The sequence below is a fragment of the Semicossyphus pulcher genome, unplaced genomic scaffold, assembly GCF_022749685.1.
Source record: "Semicossyphus pulcher isolate SPU_LCO1_2020_fin unplaced genomic scaffold, fSemPul1.0.p SCAF_4, whole genome shotgun sequence".
Classification (NCBI taxonomy): Eukaryota; Metazoa; Chordata; class Actinopteri; order Labriformes; family Labridae; genus Semicossyphus; species Semicossyphus pulcher.
In genome coordinates, this window is record NW_027211715.1 from 1,321,224 (window position 1) to 1,336,556 (window position 15,333).

The 15,333-nt window shown below is 47.3% G+C and overlaps 1 protein-coding gene across 2 annotated transcripts in view; it reads left to right on the plus strand.

The window, feature by feature from the left end:
- usp24 (ubiquitin specific peptidase 24) overlaps nt 1-15,333 on the plus strand; it is a 37,782-nt gene that overhangs the window by 14,135 nt on the left and 8,314 nt on the right. Inside the window, exons 16-52 of one of the 2 annotated variants that reach the window (XM_069679565.1) lie at nt 913-1,005; nt 1,649-1,756; nt 1,851-2,000; nt 2,190-2,321; nt 2,589-2,700; nt 2,783-2,859; nt 2,946-3,086; nt 3,313-3,366; nt 3,880-4,013; nt 4,149-4,215; nt 5,043-5,153; nt 5,256-5,354; nt 5,628-5,801; nt 5,900-5,985; nt 6,225-6,333; nt 6,417-6,572; nt 6,676-6,773; nt 6,862-6,957; nt 7,038-7,260; nt 7,346-7,508; nt 7,783-7,944; nt 8,104-8,174; nt 8,261-8,421; nt 8,498-8,559; nt 8,646-8,837; nt 8,934-9,048; nt 9,835-9,979; nt 10,072-10,191; nt 10,289-10,414; nt 11,296-11,394; nt 11,475-11,557; nt 11,638-11,779; nt 11,856-11,975; nt 12,072-12,286; nt 13,224-13,348; nt 13,751-13,892; nt 15,155-15,305. In XM_069679565.1, coding sequence (XP_069535666.1) covers nt 913-1,005; nt 1,649-1,756; nt 1,851-2,000; nt 2,190-2,321; nt 2,589-2,700; nt 2,783-2,859; nt 2,946-3,086; nt 3,313-3,366; nt 3,880-4,013; nt 4,149-4,215; nt 5,043-5,153; nt 5,256-5,354; nt 5,628-5,801; nt 5,900-5,985; nt 6,225-6,333; nt 6,417-6,572; nt 6,676-6,773; nt 6,862-6,957; nt 7,038-7,260; nt 7,346-7,508; nt 7,783-7,944; nt 8,104-8,174; nt 8,261-8,421; nt 8,498-8,559; nt 8,646-8,837; nt 8,934-9,048; nt 9,835-9,979; nt 10,072-10,191; nt 10,289-10,414; nt 11,296-11,394; nt 11,475-11,557; nt 11,638-11,779; nt 11,856-11,975; nt 12,072-12,286; nt 13,224-13,348; nt 13,751-13,892; nt 15,155-15,305 — 4,614 coding nt within the window. The remainder of the gene's footprint in view (nt 1-912; nt 1,006-1,648; nt 1,757-1,850; nt 2,001-2,189; nt 2,322-2,588; nt 2,701-2,782; nt 2,860-2,945; nt 3,087-3,312; nt 3,367-3,879; nt 4,014-4,148; nt 4,216-5,042; nt 5,154-5,255; nt 5,355-5,627; nt 5,802-5,899; nt 5,986-6,224; nt 6,334-6,416; nt 6,573-6,675; nt 6,774-6,861; nt 6,958-7,037; nt 7,261-7,345; nt 7,509-7,782; nt 7,945-8,103; nt 8,175-8,260; nt 8,422-8,497; nt 8,560-8,645; nt 8,838-8,933; nt 9,049-9,834; nt 9,980-10,071; nt 10,192-10,288; nt 10,415-11,295; nt 11,395-11,474; nt 11,558-11,637; nt 11,780-11,855; nt 11,976-12,071; nt 12,287-13,223; nt 13,349-13,750; nt 13,893-15,154; nt 15,306-15,333) is intronic. The other variant, XM_069679566.1, reaches the window with a different exon arrangement.

Consider the following 15,333-nt stretch of genomic DNA (forward strand, 5'->3'; position numbering starts at 1 on the left):
TTTTTCTGCCTGCTGTGACAGTTTTGTTCTAAAGTTAGCATGTCCTTGTTAGCGCTGCATAGTTAGCCTTCACCTTCTTCTTTGGGAGCGTGACCAGTCGAGCATGCAAGAGATGAGGCCACTCTACGGCTCTCTATTTAAACAACAAGTGTCACTCATGAGTTCTTTATTCATGTGAAAGTGAAGAAAAAACAGACACTTTGTGACACTCAACTACTCATTTACTTGTCCTTAACTCTGCTTTAGTTTTTACCTTTTCATCAATCTGCTTACAAACGGAGGAAAAATTCAGATTAAAGTCGTAAATTTGCCAGAAAAAATTGTGATAATATTCTGCCACTAGTTTTGGCATTTTTTCATTATCCCGTCCGGTTCGTTTGCTTTAGCATCCGTCATGAGGTCGTAGGGTAACGGTCATGTGTGGGGCGAACGGGGAGCATAGAAACGTGTGTTTCTGCAGCAGAGGGTCGCTCAGTCTTTCTCCTCTCTGCAGTCTGCTTCTTGTGTGCAGAGAGGCTGAATCTGCTCCGAGCTCCGTGCCATGCACACCTGTGTGAGCAGCAGAGCCAACAGGGCAGAGACACAGGTGAATCAGAGGGAGGGGCCGTGAAACTCCAACATCGTAGCTCAAAAAGTTTCCTATAAACACTATTTTACTGGTTTTTGTTTCTCGCGAACTTATGACCTAATTTGCCGTTTTTTTCTGGCAAATTTACGACTTTAATCAGAATTTTGAGACTTAAATTACAGCATAAAATATACTATTAGAATATCAAAGGTTAAGGTGAACAGACCAACAGGTACGTCTGAAGACAGCTTTAACGAGACAGGATGTATCTGCCGCTATTTGTTTGACTGTAACCGCACATACTGAGCAGAATGCTGCAGCTGAAATGAAATGTATGTTTCCAGACTCACACTCAGGAGGACAGTAAGGGCAGCGACTCTCAAAGCTCTTTTCTTACCGGCACATGGGGCAAGAAGAAAGCTAACTCTGTGCTCAAAGTAAGAAGAGAACAAACCGTTTCATTAATGTTTTCACTGACCGCTCTGTCCGGCCTCGCTGCCTCTCGCCTGCCAACCAATCGTGAAGGAGGGCTTCACCTCACAGGGGTTTCTCTGCTCTCTGGTTGATGATTTCACTTTATTGTAACGTCAGGTGCTTTAACCAGGTGTGTGTTAATCTTCTACTGAGAGGGCTTTGGCGCTGACTTATGTTTACATAGCGGTGTTGATCTTGTTCTGGGTGAGAGCTGGCTGAGTTCAATGATTGGGCTGCTGGATGAACAGTCAGCTCTGGTGGAAGCGGGAGCACAGTTACTCACGGATCTGATCAGAGCCTGGGATGCAGAAAAAGAACATGTTTAATATTTGATTTGAACTTTGAAAACAGAAAGTGGAGCAGATTTGAGCCGACTCTTTGTCAAAGGTTTAACATCCCTGGCTCTGATATTTCTCTTATGTGGAAGCTGCAAGGACAGAGGATCTGTGATGACGACATTGTTACTATATTTGTCACAAAACCTGATTAGTGAGCATCACAGACCTCTGTTTTTGTAGCATGTGTTTGTGCGTGCATCCTGCTTTAGTGGATATCATTAGCTGTGTGTGTGTGTGTGTGTGTGTGTGTGTATTTGTGTCTCTACAGGCCTCTCAGCCCAGCAGTCCTCAGTCGGTCTGGGTCGTTCCCGCCCTCCGTCAGCTGCACGAGATCACTCGTTCTTTTATCAAGCAGACATATCAGAAACAGGACAAGGTAACACAAACACTCACACAAACATCACTGAAAGGACCCGGTGTACAGTGTTGGTGCAGTGTCGTCATGTTAACTGCTCCCCGTCTGCCTGCAGAGCATCATCCAGGACCTGAAGAAGAACTTTGAGATCGTGAAACTGATCACAGGATCCCTCGTGTGCTGCCATCGACTGGCTGTGACGGCGGCGGGTAATAGCGGGCTCTCAGGATCCACGCTGGTGGATGGACGATACACCTACCAGGAGGTTGATATATTGATTGATCTTATTTATGATCAGACAAAAGCAAAACCAAATGAGAACATGTTAAAGTGAAAAGTCATATGTCCAAAGTGTTTCCAAGATTTAAGATGACAAAAGAAAATCAATGCACCTGTTATTTTTCTGGGTGTTTGAGGTTCAAGTTAACACGTGTCTCTCTGACTCTGTGTTCAGTACCTGGACAGCCACCTGCGCTTCCTGGCCTTCTTCCTGCAGGAGGCCAGCCTCTACCTGGTCTGGAACAGAGCCAAGGAGCTGTGGGAGTGCCTGGTGTCAGGGCCCGACGTCTGTGAGCTGGACCGCGAGGTATGAACACAGTCAATGAAACCTCGTCCTCGGACATGTTTGTCAATGTTTGTAACTGCGCTGGAGGAACTGAGGCTGCACACTGCAAACATTAGACACTGTTCACACTATCAGAACAGTGTTTAAGGCAGGTATCAGGCATCGCTGATTTATTTGTAGCATCCTAATCTTCAGTCCTCTGTCCCAGTATGAAATCTGCTTTGCATTGTTCCGTGTATGTGCGTTTAAGTTTAATCAAGCGTAATCATCATGTGCTTCTATGCACAGATGTGTTTCGAGTGGTTCACCAAAGGGCAGCACGACCTTGAGAGCGACGTGCAGCAGCAGCTCTTCAAGGAGAAGATCCTCAAACTGGAGCCGTATGAGATCACGATGAACGGTGAGAGGCTGAACTTTGACAGCATCACAGCCTTTCTACGAGGACGTGATACAGCAGCTAACATGTTTCGTGTGTCTCTCAGGTTTCAACCTGTTTAAGACGTTCTTCGAGAACGTTAATCTGTGCGACCATCGCCTCAAGCGCCAGGGGACTCAGCTGGTCAGTCCTCCCTCTCATGTCTCTCTGCAGCTTGTTCACATGGAGTGGTTGAAGTTTATATTTAATGTGTCATTGTCTGATTTCAGTGTGTGGAGCGCCTTGACCTGGCAGGGATGGATTTTATCTGGCGCATCGCCATGGAAACCCCTGATGAAGAGATAGCCAATGAAGCAATTCAGCTAATTATCACATACAGCTACACCAACCTCAATCCCAAAATGAAGAAGGTCAGTGTGTGTGCGTGTGTGTGCGTGTGTGTGCGTGTGTGTGTGTGTGTCTGTGTGTGTGTCTGTGTGTGTGTCTGTGTGTGTGTCTGTGTGTGTGTCTGTGTGTGTGTGTGTGTGTGTTTGTGACTCTCTGAGAGCAGTGATACCTACACTGTGTATAATTCAGCTCAGTAACATATTCAGTGTGTTGTTCTGTCTGTCTTATGTTACCTCCTCTTTCTTACAGGATTCTGTGTCTTTGCACAAGAAGTTTATTGCTGATTGTTACAAGCGACTGGAGGTAAGAAGTCATGAGCATGACTGTTCGGAGTGATGAGCTGTCGTTCTGTTCTTTAAACCGTCTAATATACCAGCTGTTCTTTAGGTTCAACCCGAACGTAGCATGTAGCTTTATGCTAACGTTGCACTAATTCTGTAAAACTCACCAGTATGCATCCAACCATTCAATCTCACACCTGTGGCTCACAGCTTTTTAATAACATTTGCTGCTTGTATAACTGTTGTATAACAGCATATCACACTCGAGGTGTCGGTATCAGAACTTTACAAATCACATTTATAACGTGTCTTTATTTGAGCATAACTGGATGTTAAATGGTCACATTAACCGTGGTTTAGCTTTAGCCGTGCTGTTGTTTACGTCTGCTTCTGCTTGGGCCGAGCGTTCTGCAAAGTAAATCGATTTCATTCTACATACGATGAAAAGCTGCACTGCCTTATAGACAGAATATAGTTCGTAGTTCACAGCTTTTCACAGAAACACCTGAAAGCTCACTCTGTGTCTGTTTCTCAGGCAGCCAGCTCGGCCCTGGGGGGGCCTACTTTAACACATGCTGTTACCAGGGCAACCAAGATGCTGACGGCCACCGCCATGCCGACCGTGGCCACATCTGTACAATCACCATCCAGGTACAGAGGGGGGTTTGGGTAAGAACAGAGTTACTAAACCTATTAAACATGTTTCCTTTCCCAAGGTCTAACTCACTCCTCCTCACAGAGGGAACATGTTTATTCAGCATCAGAAAGAAAACATAATTCTCCTCTGTGTGTGTTTGTCTCTAGATCCACTAAGCTGGTGATAATCGAAAGACTGCTGCTACTGGCTGAACGCTACGTAATCACAATAGAGGTAAACACTGTCTGCATACAACGTCAATGCAAAGACTTGAGTTAGCGTCTTTCCCTTATTTGAGTTTATTTTTTTAAACTTGTGTGACGCTGAGCCGTGAAAGATGATCACTGTTGAGATTCTCCCGACGTCCTGAGGCTGCGTCAGAAACAGTCAAACCAAACTCCATTCAAAAAACGGTCATTTCAAAGTAGTGTTCTTCGTCTCACACAGACCTGACAAAGCATGAACTCAACCCTGCCTCCTGATGTAGTTCTCTCAGCATCCTCTCAGCCTGTTTATTGTCATTAAATCTCAGTAACATCTGTTTGTTGTGGCTTCAAAGCGCTGTAGTGAGACAGATCTCAGCCCACGTGGGACTTGCTAGATACAGTGAAACTGCCACTCAGTGAGACAGATGGACAGGCGCTCCACAGCTGAAACAGGACGCCGGTAGTTGGTGTCCATCAGAGAAATCCTGGTTCTGATCCGAGCTAACAGCTCATCACACTGGGCACTGGTCAGCCTGAAGGAGCTGGAAGCAGCAGGAGAATTCATCAGACACAGCTCAGGAGGAGGAGGGAGGTTAAACAATCTGTGTGAACCACTAGAGCATGTAATGAACTCAGGCAGGACCGCGTTTCGTTCTCCTTTGAATCTGGATTTGTGAATATTCCCGGGCTGTGTTTAAGCAATGCAAACAGGAGAAAACATGCTTTGCTTTCGGACAGAAAACCGCTCAAATATGTGTCCGTAATATATAACACACAAGGATTGTTATGAAATCAGGGACCCCTGACATGTTCCCGTGGTTAATGTGTTATTTTCATTGTCGTGTCTCTCTGCAGGACATGTACTCAGTTCCTCGCACAATTCTACCTCACGGGGCCTCGTACAACGGACACCCTGTCACTCTTCACATCACTTATGAGTCAACCAAAGACACTTTCACCTTAGAGGTACCTTTAAAACTTCCCCTTGTTTCCTGTTCCACACCTTGATAGAGTATAGTGTCATCTGCAGAGGATAGTAACCCCTCTCTTTCTGTGTGTGTCCCGCAGACCCACAGTAACGAGACGATAGGGAGCATCCGGTGGAAGATCTCTGAGCACTTGAGCTGTCCGGTGGATAATGTCCAGATCTTTGCCAATGACAGTGTGGTAAGTTTCACTCTCTCTTTGTTCCTCCTTTTGTTTTGAAGTTTTACCTTTCATTCCCTCATCACAGTATTTTACTCCTCTCCTTATCATGTGTTTCCCCTGAAGCCAGTAAACATTACAAACTCAAAATCTGTCCACAGTAAATCATTCTAGTCAGGAAGCCGCCTCCTCTTTGGCGGGATCTGTTGTGTGGCAGGGGAAACACAGCCTCAAACAACCTCATCCCCCATTTTTCTCTCACTCCCCCCCCGCTGCCCCTCCCTCGTGTGTTAGCTGACGATGAACCGGGACCAGAAGCTGCTGTCCCAGCTCGGCTTCAGCGACGAGCAGACTCTGACTGTAAAGAGCTCCGGCACCGGCACTCCCTCCGGCAGCTCCGAGTCCTCGGCCTCCGCCTCCAGCAGCTCCAGCTCCGCCGTCTTTAACTCTGCCTACGCCTTGGAGCAGGTACAAGCTCACACCTGACTGTACACCTGAGAAACTGTCGGCACACTTGGGTTTATATCCGTTCTAACCATCCATTCTGTGTGTATTTCTGTCTCCAGGAGAAGTCCCTCCCCGGTGTGGTGATGGCTTTGGTGTGTAATGTGTTTGAGATGCTTTATCAGCTGGCCAACCTCGATGAATCCAGGTACGATGCACCTTGTTTTGTTCATTTGGGGACATGTGAATCTTCTTCCACAGCTACTGGAACTATTGTGATACTATAAGACTAAGAGTTCATAGCCATGCTAGTTGGCTCGTGAATCAAGAAATACATCCTCGATAGATAAAAGACTAAAGGTCTTTGAGCTTCTTATTCCAGCAGGTGAATCCTCTTGTTACACCTGTCAGGAGCTCAGGCAGCTGAAAGGCCTCTTTTCTTTGCAGGATCACTCTTCGTGTGCGGAAGCTGCTGCTGCTGATCCCGACAGATCCAGAGGTGCAGGATGCTCTCGACAACTTTGTTCCCAAAGAATCCAGCGTCTGGAGCCACCAGGTACATCCCACCGTCTGTGATGCTCTCTCTCCTTCACCTGTCTCTGTTCTTCCCTAAACTCTCTTTGTGCTTCTGTTCCGTAGAAGACGTTGTTCACCCTCGGTCAGGGTTCAGGCTCTCGCTCTCCCTCTATGTCCTCAAAGCAGCAGCACCAGCCAAGTGCTGCTTCCATCTTAGAGTCCCTTTTTAGGTCTTCAGCCCCGGGCATGTCCACCTTCAGAGTGCTCTACAACCTGGAGGTATGTTCACGTGATGAAACACCGCCCCGTTAAACGTGCATCGTTTTCTAATCTAAAACTTTCGGGTTGATCGGTGACTCCCTCTTCCCTCTTTCTGTCTCAGGTGTTGAGTTCAAAGCTGATGCCCACGTCTGACGATGAGATGGCCAAAACCAGCAGCAAGTCCTTCTGTGAGAACTTCCTGAAAGCAGGAGGCCTCAGGTAACAGAGAGACACATGCAGGCAGATACATCCCTCACAGTGTCTTGTTGTGTTGTTCTGACAGCAGCGTGTATCTGTCTCTCTGCAGTCTGGTGGTGAATGTGATGCAGAGAGATTCCATCCCGTCAGAGGTCGACTATGAGACCAGACAAGGAGTCTACTCCATCTGCCTTCAGCTGGCCAGGTAAACACGCTGTCAGTCACACACAGTCATGGGTGTTCTGAGCCATACACACCTCCTCACTCTGTCGTCTGTGTTTGCAGGTTTCTTCTGGTCGGTCAGAGCATGCCCTCAGCGCTGGATGATGATGTCATCAGGGACGGCGAGGCGCTGTCGTCTCGTCCGTTCCGTAACGCCGGTCGCTCTGGGCGGCAGCTGTCTCTTTGCGGCACTCCTGAGAAGTCATCGTACAGACAGATGTCTTTGTCTGAGCGCTCCTCCATCAGAGTGGAGGAGATCATACCTGCAGCTCGTGTAGCGATTCAGGTACTGCACAGACACACCTTTACTCTCCGTGTCATGTTTGATCACGAGAGAGTATTTAAAGAACGTCTCTCTGTCTGCGTTGTAGACCATGGAGGTGGGAGACTTCACCTCCACTGTGGCCTGTTTCATGCGTCTGACCTGGGCGGCCGCAGCCGGCCGGTTGGACCTGGTCGGCAGCCCGCAGCCAATCAGAGAGACCCACAGCTCGCTTCTGCCGCAGGGAGTCCGCACCAGAGTCAGCAGCACAGGTGACACAGAGAACTCACTACCAGTGTTTTTATAGGAACTTCATCCTCCAGCAGGTCGTTCACAGTAAAGGTGCCCTTATTGAGAAAAGATCAGTGGTTGCACATGAGCGGAGAAGGTGGAGTGTTTTCATGTGGACGTGTGCAGTCAGTAGTTTTCTTGTTCATCTTCATTCCTGATTTCTGACTCACTTGTTTTTAACGTCGAAATATTTCTGCCTCAGAACAAAAGCTAAAGAAACGAAAGTGAAACAAACATCTTGTGTTTTGTTTGCAGGGAGTAACTGCAGCTCCAGCAGTGAGGGGGAGACCACGCCCACCGCGTTGCATGCTGGGATATGTGTCCGACAGCAGAGTGTCTCTACCAAAGATGCCATCATCGCCCGGGAGGCTCTGTCGCTGTTGGTGACCTGCCTGCAGCTCCGCTGTCAGCAGCTGTGTAAGAGTCACACGGGCACAAACACAACACATGTGATTATTACTGCCATCAATGCTCCATGCAGGCCTGTGATCCTGTGTCTGCAGGTGTAACACTGCAGTTTGGAGCTTTGTGATTGTGCTGCAGTGACATTAAACGCTGTGCTGTTTCTCTCTCCAGGTTCTTTTTACAACCTTCCCTCCGTCAATGATTTCATCATCGATATCCTGCTGGGATCTCCCAGCGGAGAGGTAAACAAACCCCCTTCTTGTTCATTAGAAGAAATATTATATCCCCAAACACTGCGGCGTGTCCTCACACTCCCTGTCTCTGTCAGATCCGGCGTGTCGCCTGCGACCAGCTCTACACTCTGAGCCAGTCTGACACCTCAGCCTTCGCCGAAGTCCAGAAACCCAACCTGTTCCTCCTCTCAGTCGTTCTCACCGCTCAGCTGCCGTTATGGAGCCCGACGTCTGTCATGAGAGGAGTCAACCAGAGGTATCAGAAACACACAACAGATACATCGCTGGTCACTGTGTCAGAGGTCTGGTGTTAACGATGCTTTTCTTCTCAGGCTGCTGTCTCAATGCACCGAGTACTTTGACTTAAGATGTCAGCTCCTGGATGATCTCACCAGTAAGACATGAATCCTACGTTTAGTTTCAGATTACAGCGATAAACATCAGTGCATCATAAAATCTCTCTCTCTCCTCCTCCTGCAGCGTCAGAGATGGAGGTGGTCAAAGTGAGCGCAGCCACGATGCTGGAGGACGAGATCTCCTGGCTCGACAACTTTGAGCCCAGCTGGAGCTCGGAGATGGAGACGAGCGAGGCGGACAACATCCTCCTGGCAGGACACCTCCGACTCATCAAGACGCTGCTGTCGCTCTGTGGCAGCGAGAAGGAGCATCTTGGTGAGCAGACGCAGGAACACATGCACACATAGTGTGCACAACTTACTGAACCTTCAACATAAGTTTAACTAACACATGATGAACTCTTTCCTCCAGGTCCGTCTCTGATCCAGCAGTTGTTGGATGACTTCCTGTTTCGAGCCTCGCGGATCATCATCAACAGCTCAAACCCGACGCCCTCCCCGGCCCCGAGCCACGACTTCCACCCAAAGTACGCCAAGTTAATACTTCATTATTTACATTAGTTACACACTGTGCTGGGAACTCCTTAAAAAAAGAGTCATGTTAACCTTAAGAACAGATCTCTCATGATCCAGTGAGATCGCTAAATTCATGTCAAATAAAAACGTTCATATTTACATTCACTCTTCTTGCATTATGCAGACTTTAGTCTTTACCAGCATCATGTTTATGACATGTTTATGTTATTCTAGCACTGTCAGGCAATTACCATTATTGATCTGTAATTTAATAATCACATATTTAAATAGTTCTTGTGAGACGCACCATCGCATGTAGACTTGCTCAGTCTGGATTAGCTTATTTCTAGATGGTTAAACATACTTCCACATCAGGTTTTAGTTCGCATGATTTAATCTGATAACTTTGCTTCTCTTGAATCCTCCTAACACACCTGCACACAGCTGCTCGCCCCTCCCCCTCTTTCTGGTCTGCTTTATTAAGTCCCAAAAGTTAAATAATTCAGTTTTCACAGCACCTCGTTATTTCACTTGCAGAGTCGAGGCGAGATGGTAACATGTTGGGCGCACTGGGCGGCTGTAATCTGTCTGTTGGAGAGTTTTAATTCATCTAAAATAAAAACTCTCATAGCTAAAGATGAACTCAGAAAGCTCATTAACTTCCACGATTGAAGATGACAATAAGAACATTCCTCTGTTGCAGACCTCTAAGGGTTAATACCCTTCTGCTGTATGCAGTGTTTGGACAAACCCCTGCAGCTCTCTCTTAATGTTTTGTCACCTGCTTGTGCGACCAGGTGCAGCACAGCCAGCAGCCGGCTGGCAGCCTACGAGGTTCTGGTGATGCTGGCCGACAGCTCGCTCTCGAACCTCAAACTGATCACCAGAGAGCTCATGTCCATGCACCACCAGTCCGACCCCTCCCTCTGCAAAGAGTTTGATGTAAGATGCTGATTTGAATCATATTTTTACAACATTATTCATAATTAAATATAATGTGATGACTGTGAAACCATCCTCTGTGCCTCCATCAGTATCTCCCCCCTGTGGAGAGCCGCTCAGTCTCTGGCTTCGTCGGCTTGAAGAACGGTGGAGCCACGTGTTACATGAACGCTGTGTTTCAGCAGCTCTACATGCAGCCCGGCCTACCAGAGGTACACGTTCTCTATGTGCTGTTTACCTTCTGCAGCCACCAGAGGGCGTCTGAGTGTAACACAGTGAATCTAATATCAGTGAGTGTTTGGTTTGAAGGCTTTCCTGTCCATCGAGGACGACACGGATCAGCCAGAGGAGAGCGTCTTCTACCAGGTCCAGTCTCTGTTCGGTCACCTGATGGAGAGCAAGCTGCAGTACTACGTCCCCGAGAACTTCTGGAAGGTAACACACACGCCGTCTGTCAAAACCAGAGACGCTCTCGGCCTAAGTGTTCCTGCACATGTGTGGGCGCTGATGTGAACATTTTATTCACATGGTAAAGATAAAAATTGAGGTCCATCATTTACAGAAAGAAAGCTGTTTTAAAGCCCAACATCCGTCGCATGCTGCATGTGCTGTGTACACTGAGTCTGACTGTCGACTCTGGCTCGTAGCTTGGTTGTACAAAGTAACTAAGAACATGATGATGAGGTAGAAAACAGGGTCGAAGCATTTTAGTGTCTGATTTTTCAAAAGGGCTCAATAACCCTGATGAGGTGTAGAGGACAAGTGTAAAGGGGCAAAGTTGTGCATTTTAAGCAGTGTTGGAGATTCAGCACCTGCTAAATGCAGGTGTTTTTGTGCTTTACCTGTTTGTACATGCTACCAGCCCCGGTGGCAGGTAGCATGTACAGGTAATGCGGGAGACACAGGCCGAAGACCAAAGTGGCCAAAGAGGCAAAGGTCAAAATACGTTTATTTAATGAAAAGTGGAAACAAGACGACAGTGGAGAGTCCCAGGACAGGTTCGTTTCTGAGGAGACGAGCCAGACAAAATGTTGTTCAGCATGTCGCCAACGTGCTTCGAGTGCCAGTAAGAGAGCTGACAGTTTCATTGAGGGACTAAAAACCTAAAACTGGAAGTCATAAAACCCCACGAGCGTCTCAATGTGAAAAAGAGTTCAGGGAAGATGAGCCTCGGAGGAGACGGCTGCAGTGAAGGAACGTACCATCCTGAAGAAAGTCAGTAGAGTTTAAATATTCACCTGAGTCTCTGCCTGAGCAGGAAGTCTTCAGCTGTTTTTTGAGTTTGTTACTGATTCATGATTCTCGTTCTCTTGCAGATCTTTAAGATGTGGAACAAAGAGTTGTACGTCAGAGAGCAGCAGGATGCTTATGAGTTCTTCACCAGCCTGGTGGACCAGCTGGACGAACATCTGAAGGTAACGCACAGCACAGGTTTAAAACAACAGTTCACATGTTACAGCTCATGAGGATGAAATTAATGATGGATTTCAAACAGAAAATGGGCCGAGAGCAGATCTTCAAAAACACATTTCAGGGAATCTTCTCCGACCAGAAGATCTGTAAAGACTGTCCTCACCGGTGAGAGAGATAAACAACATTAACTCTTTTATTCTGAGCCACAGCACCAACAATGTCTGACCTTTGACCTTTTTAAACAGGTATGAGCGAGAAGAAACCTTCATGGCCTTGAACCTGGGAGTGACGTCCTGCCAGAGTTTAGAGATCTCTTTGGACCAGTTTGTGCGCGGGGAGGTGCTGGAGGGCAGCAACGCCTACTACTGCGAGAAGTGCAAAGACAAGGTGTGTCCGGTTCTCTGCACGCTTTGATCCTGCCGTGCAAATACAAAGTGAACTTACAATATGTTTACATGAACAGAGAACCACCGTGAAGAGGACGTGCATCAAATCCCTGCCCAGTGTGCTCTGCATTCACCTCATGCGCTTCGGCTTCGACTGGGAGAGCGGGCGATCCATCAAGTACGACGAACAGATTCGGGTACGGAGAATATCTGCTCCTTCAGACGCACTTTGTGATTTAAATCCCAGCAGTATAAACATGATTGATGTGAGCGTCTCTCCTGTCGCTGCACAGTTCCCCTGGGTGCTGAACATGGAGCCGTACACCGTCTCGGGGATGGCTCGTCAGGACTGCAGCGGCGAGGGCGGTGAGGGGCGGGGCGACGGGACCTCAGGAGGGTCACCCAGGAAGAAAGTCACCATATCTGAGAACTACGAGCTGGTGGGAGTTGTAGTCCACAGCGGTCAAGCTCATGCTGGACACTATTACTCCTTCATTAAAGACCGACGGTAAGATCGACACCTCTGTGGTTTTAATATCCTGTCAGAGTCAGAATCAGAAACATTTACAGTTTCAAGCTGCAAACTTCTCTGATGTTTTCCAGCTTCTGTTCGACTTTACGTAAGAAGCACATCAAGAGAGATTAGTGGAGCACAATAATCCGTTGCTTTAGTTTCCTGGCGGATTTGAGAGGACCTCCTTGGGGCACATGAATGCAGCGTCAGACGTTGTGTGGGTTGTCCCGCTTTAGTTTGTAAGCATCTCCAGATGTCTGGCTCTGACAGGCAGGAATGCTCACTGAAGAAGAGGAATGTATAAAGACCACAGGAGCTAATATCTGGCACCCGCCTCTCACTCGTTCGCTTGTTCCAATCCCCGCTCAATACAACAACAAAGAAAGTTTGTTCTCAGGACGCTGTCTCCCTCCAGGAAGTTAGACACATTCTGGGGCTGCTGCAAAGTCAGTTATTCAGATGCAGATTTGCTTTATTGGCTTAAAAGCGACATAAACAGTTTCAACAAAGCATTCAGAGTTACTTGCAGACAGATTGGCAGCTAGATTAGCTCGTTTGGATAAGGGAATCAAACATACAGTGAAGGATTTGGATACAAATCTGTCTGAGCTCGATCTGTTTCCTCCTGCCTGCCTGTCTTGGTGTGTGATTCTGAGGACGCTGAACTGCATTTAAATAGGTGCTGCCAGCACTAATGCTGTTATAGGTTCTAAAACGTGCAGGTGAACACATCGCTCTGTAAACACACCTGTCTGACAGGATGTTGACCAGGTTGTCGCACTTTACTGTAAACTCGTAATATTGTGTGTATGAATGTTTTGGTATGCCCTCGTTGTTGTTGGTATGTTGATTCATTATTTGGTTCATCAGAAGCTAATCTCACATTTGCTCCTCCCCTCCCTCCATCTTTGTTTTTGTTCCTTCCTCTCAGTGGCAGCGCTCGTGGGCGTTGGTACAAGTTCAACGACAACGTGGTCGAGGAGTTCGACATGAACGATGAAACTTTGGAGTACGAGTGCTTCGGTGGAGAGTACCGGCCCAAAGTTTACGACCAGTGTAAGTGACATGCTCGAATACTGACATCTGTCAGAGCAGAGCAGCTTTCTCACTAAATCCTTTCCCACTGCAACATTGAGCTCATTTCCACTCACTTTGAATCATTCATTTTATATTTTTCACGGGTAGAAGTTTTGGATTGTACCTGGTATGTTTTTTTATATCCACCCTGCCGAGTTTTCTAGCAGGCTGATATTAAATGCAGAGTTGAAATAGACAGACAACACGCTGCTGTTTCACCCTGCATCACTTTGAAAGCTAACAAAGGAGCTGCTGATACCTGCAGTGGAAAACAAAGTAGGGAAAGTGCTCATTCATCTCCAAGGGAGTAGAGATGAGTAGAGCCCAAACTGTGAGGCCTTAAAGAAGGCGTGTGTAACTTTGATTTGTGTGTGTGTGCAGCCAACCCGTACCCCGACGTGCGGAGGAGGTACTGGAACGCCTACATGTTGTTCTATCAGAAGATCAGTGACCAGAACTCACCTGTGCTGCCGAAGAAGAGCAGAGTCAGCATCATGAGGCAGGAGGCCGAGGACCTGACGCTGTGAGTGAGACACACACACACACACACACACACACACACGACACTCACTGCTGAGGAGGTATCAGGCACAGACTGAAGCAGTCAGCGCGGGTCGTCTCCCTGCTGCAAGCTGGGTTTTTATACATTTGTCAATAAATTGTAAAGAGGACCGATATTGATTTCTTTTATTTTCTGTCATAGTCATAATTTAATAATGTTGGATTTTTATCTCAAACGTACCCAATGTTCCAATCAATGAAGTTAAAGTATTTAAAATGAATCCCTTCATGACGTCAGCTCGTCCAGGACGTCTTCATACAGCTGTCTGCTCCAGTCTGCCCACTCAGTCTGTTTCTGACTGCTGTGTTGCTGTGAGACGACTCTTAGCAGCGCTGCTGCCCCTCAGCGGACGCCTGAAAAGCTGGCCAATCAGAAGGAAGTAGGCTGTAGGCTTAATGTTAACAGATATGTAAAATGTGAGAGACACACATGACGACAGATATCGATCGATTGAACAGTTTTGTTCCTGTAGTGTGCAGAGCAACCATCTGACCCAAACAGCACACCACACACTCACAGAGTCATTCACCAACAACCAGAGTCCGACTCTCACAGCTGCAAATCTCACTAAATCTCACGCGGTCAGACGAGACTTTAGAGGAAACAAACATGGCGGAAGGAAGGAAGAAAGAAGAACAAACTGTGGATGAAGTGGTGGAGACGGCGTGAACACGGGCTGGACATGTTACTTTATGTTTCATGTTTGCTTTTGTCGTCATGGCTGCGGTTGTTGTGCTTCCTGCTTCAGTTAACTTGCTTCCTGATTGGCTATCGTTTGGTTCCAGGTGACGATCCATAGAGAGCGTGCTCGGCTGTCCTCGGGGTTCCCCGAATATTGACCATGTTTAATAGGAACATCTGGAGAGATCATCTTTAGAACATTCAAAAAATCAGGACTTTGCTTTTTTTGTCTGAAGGAGGTCATCGGGCCCAAAACTGGCTTCATTATCTTGTAGTGTGTACCTCTCCTTAAAGAGACAGGAAGTGGCTTGTTTCAGACAGAGAGCAACAGGAGGGCTGCATCGAGAGTCATTACACGATAAATACGTTAAACTCTAAAACACGCAACACTACTTCAGTGGAATCCCAGAGAGATTAAAAGTTGTTCACTGTGTCCTCTTTGAGCAAACTCTGCATGCGTTTCCAGCGCGGGGTCATGTTCGGATGTTAAAAAAATATATCTACATCTAAAGCAACCTTGAAAAGTTCCCCTGTGTTTCCAGGTCAGCCCCGTCCTCTCCTGACGTCTCCCCTCAGTCCTCTCCTCGCCCCCCCAGGGCCAACAACGACCGCCTCACCCTCCTCACCCGCCTGGTCCGCAAGGGGGAGAAGAAGGGCCTGTTTGTGGAGAAGATGCCCGCCAGCATCTATCAGGTATGAAGTTATTATAAAGTACCTGTAA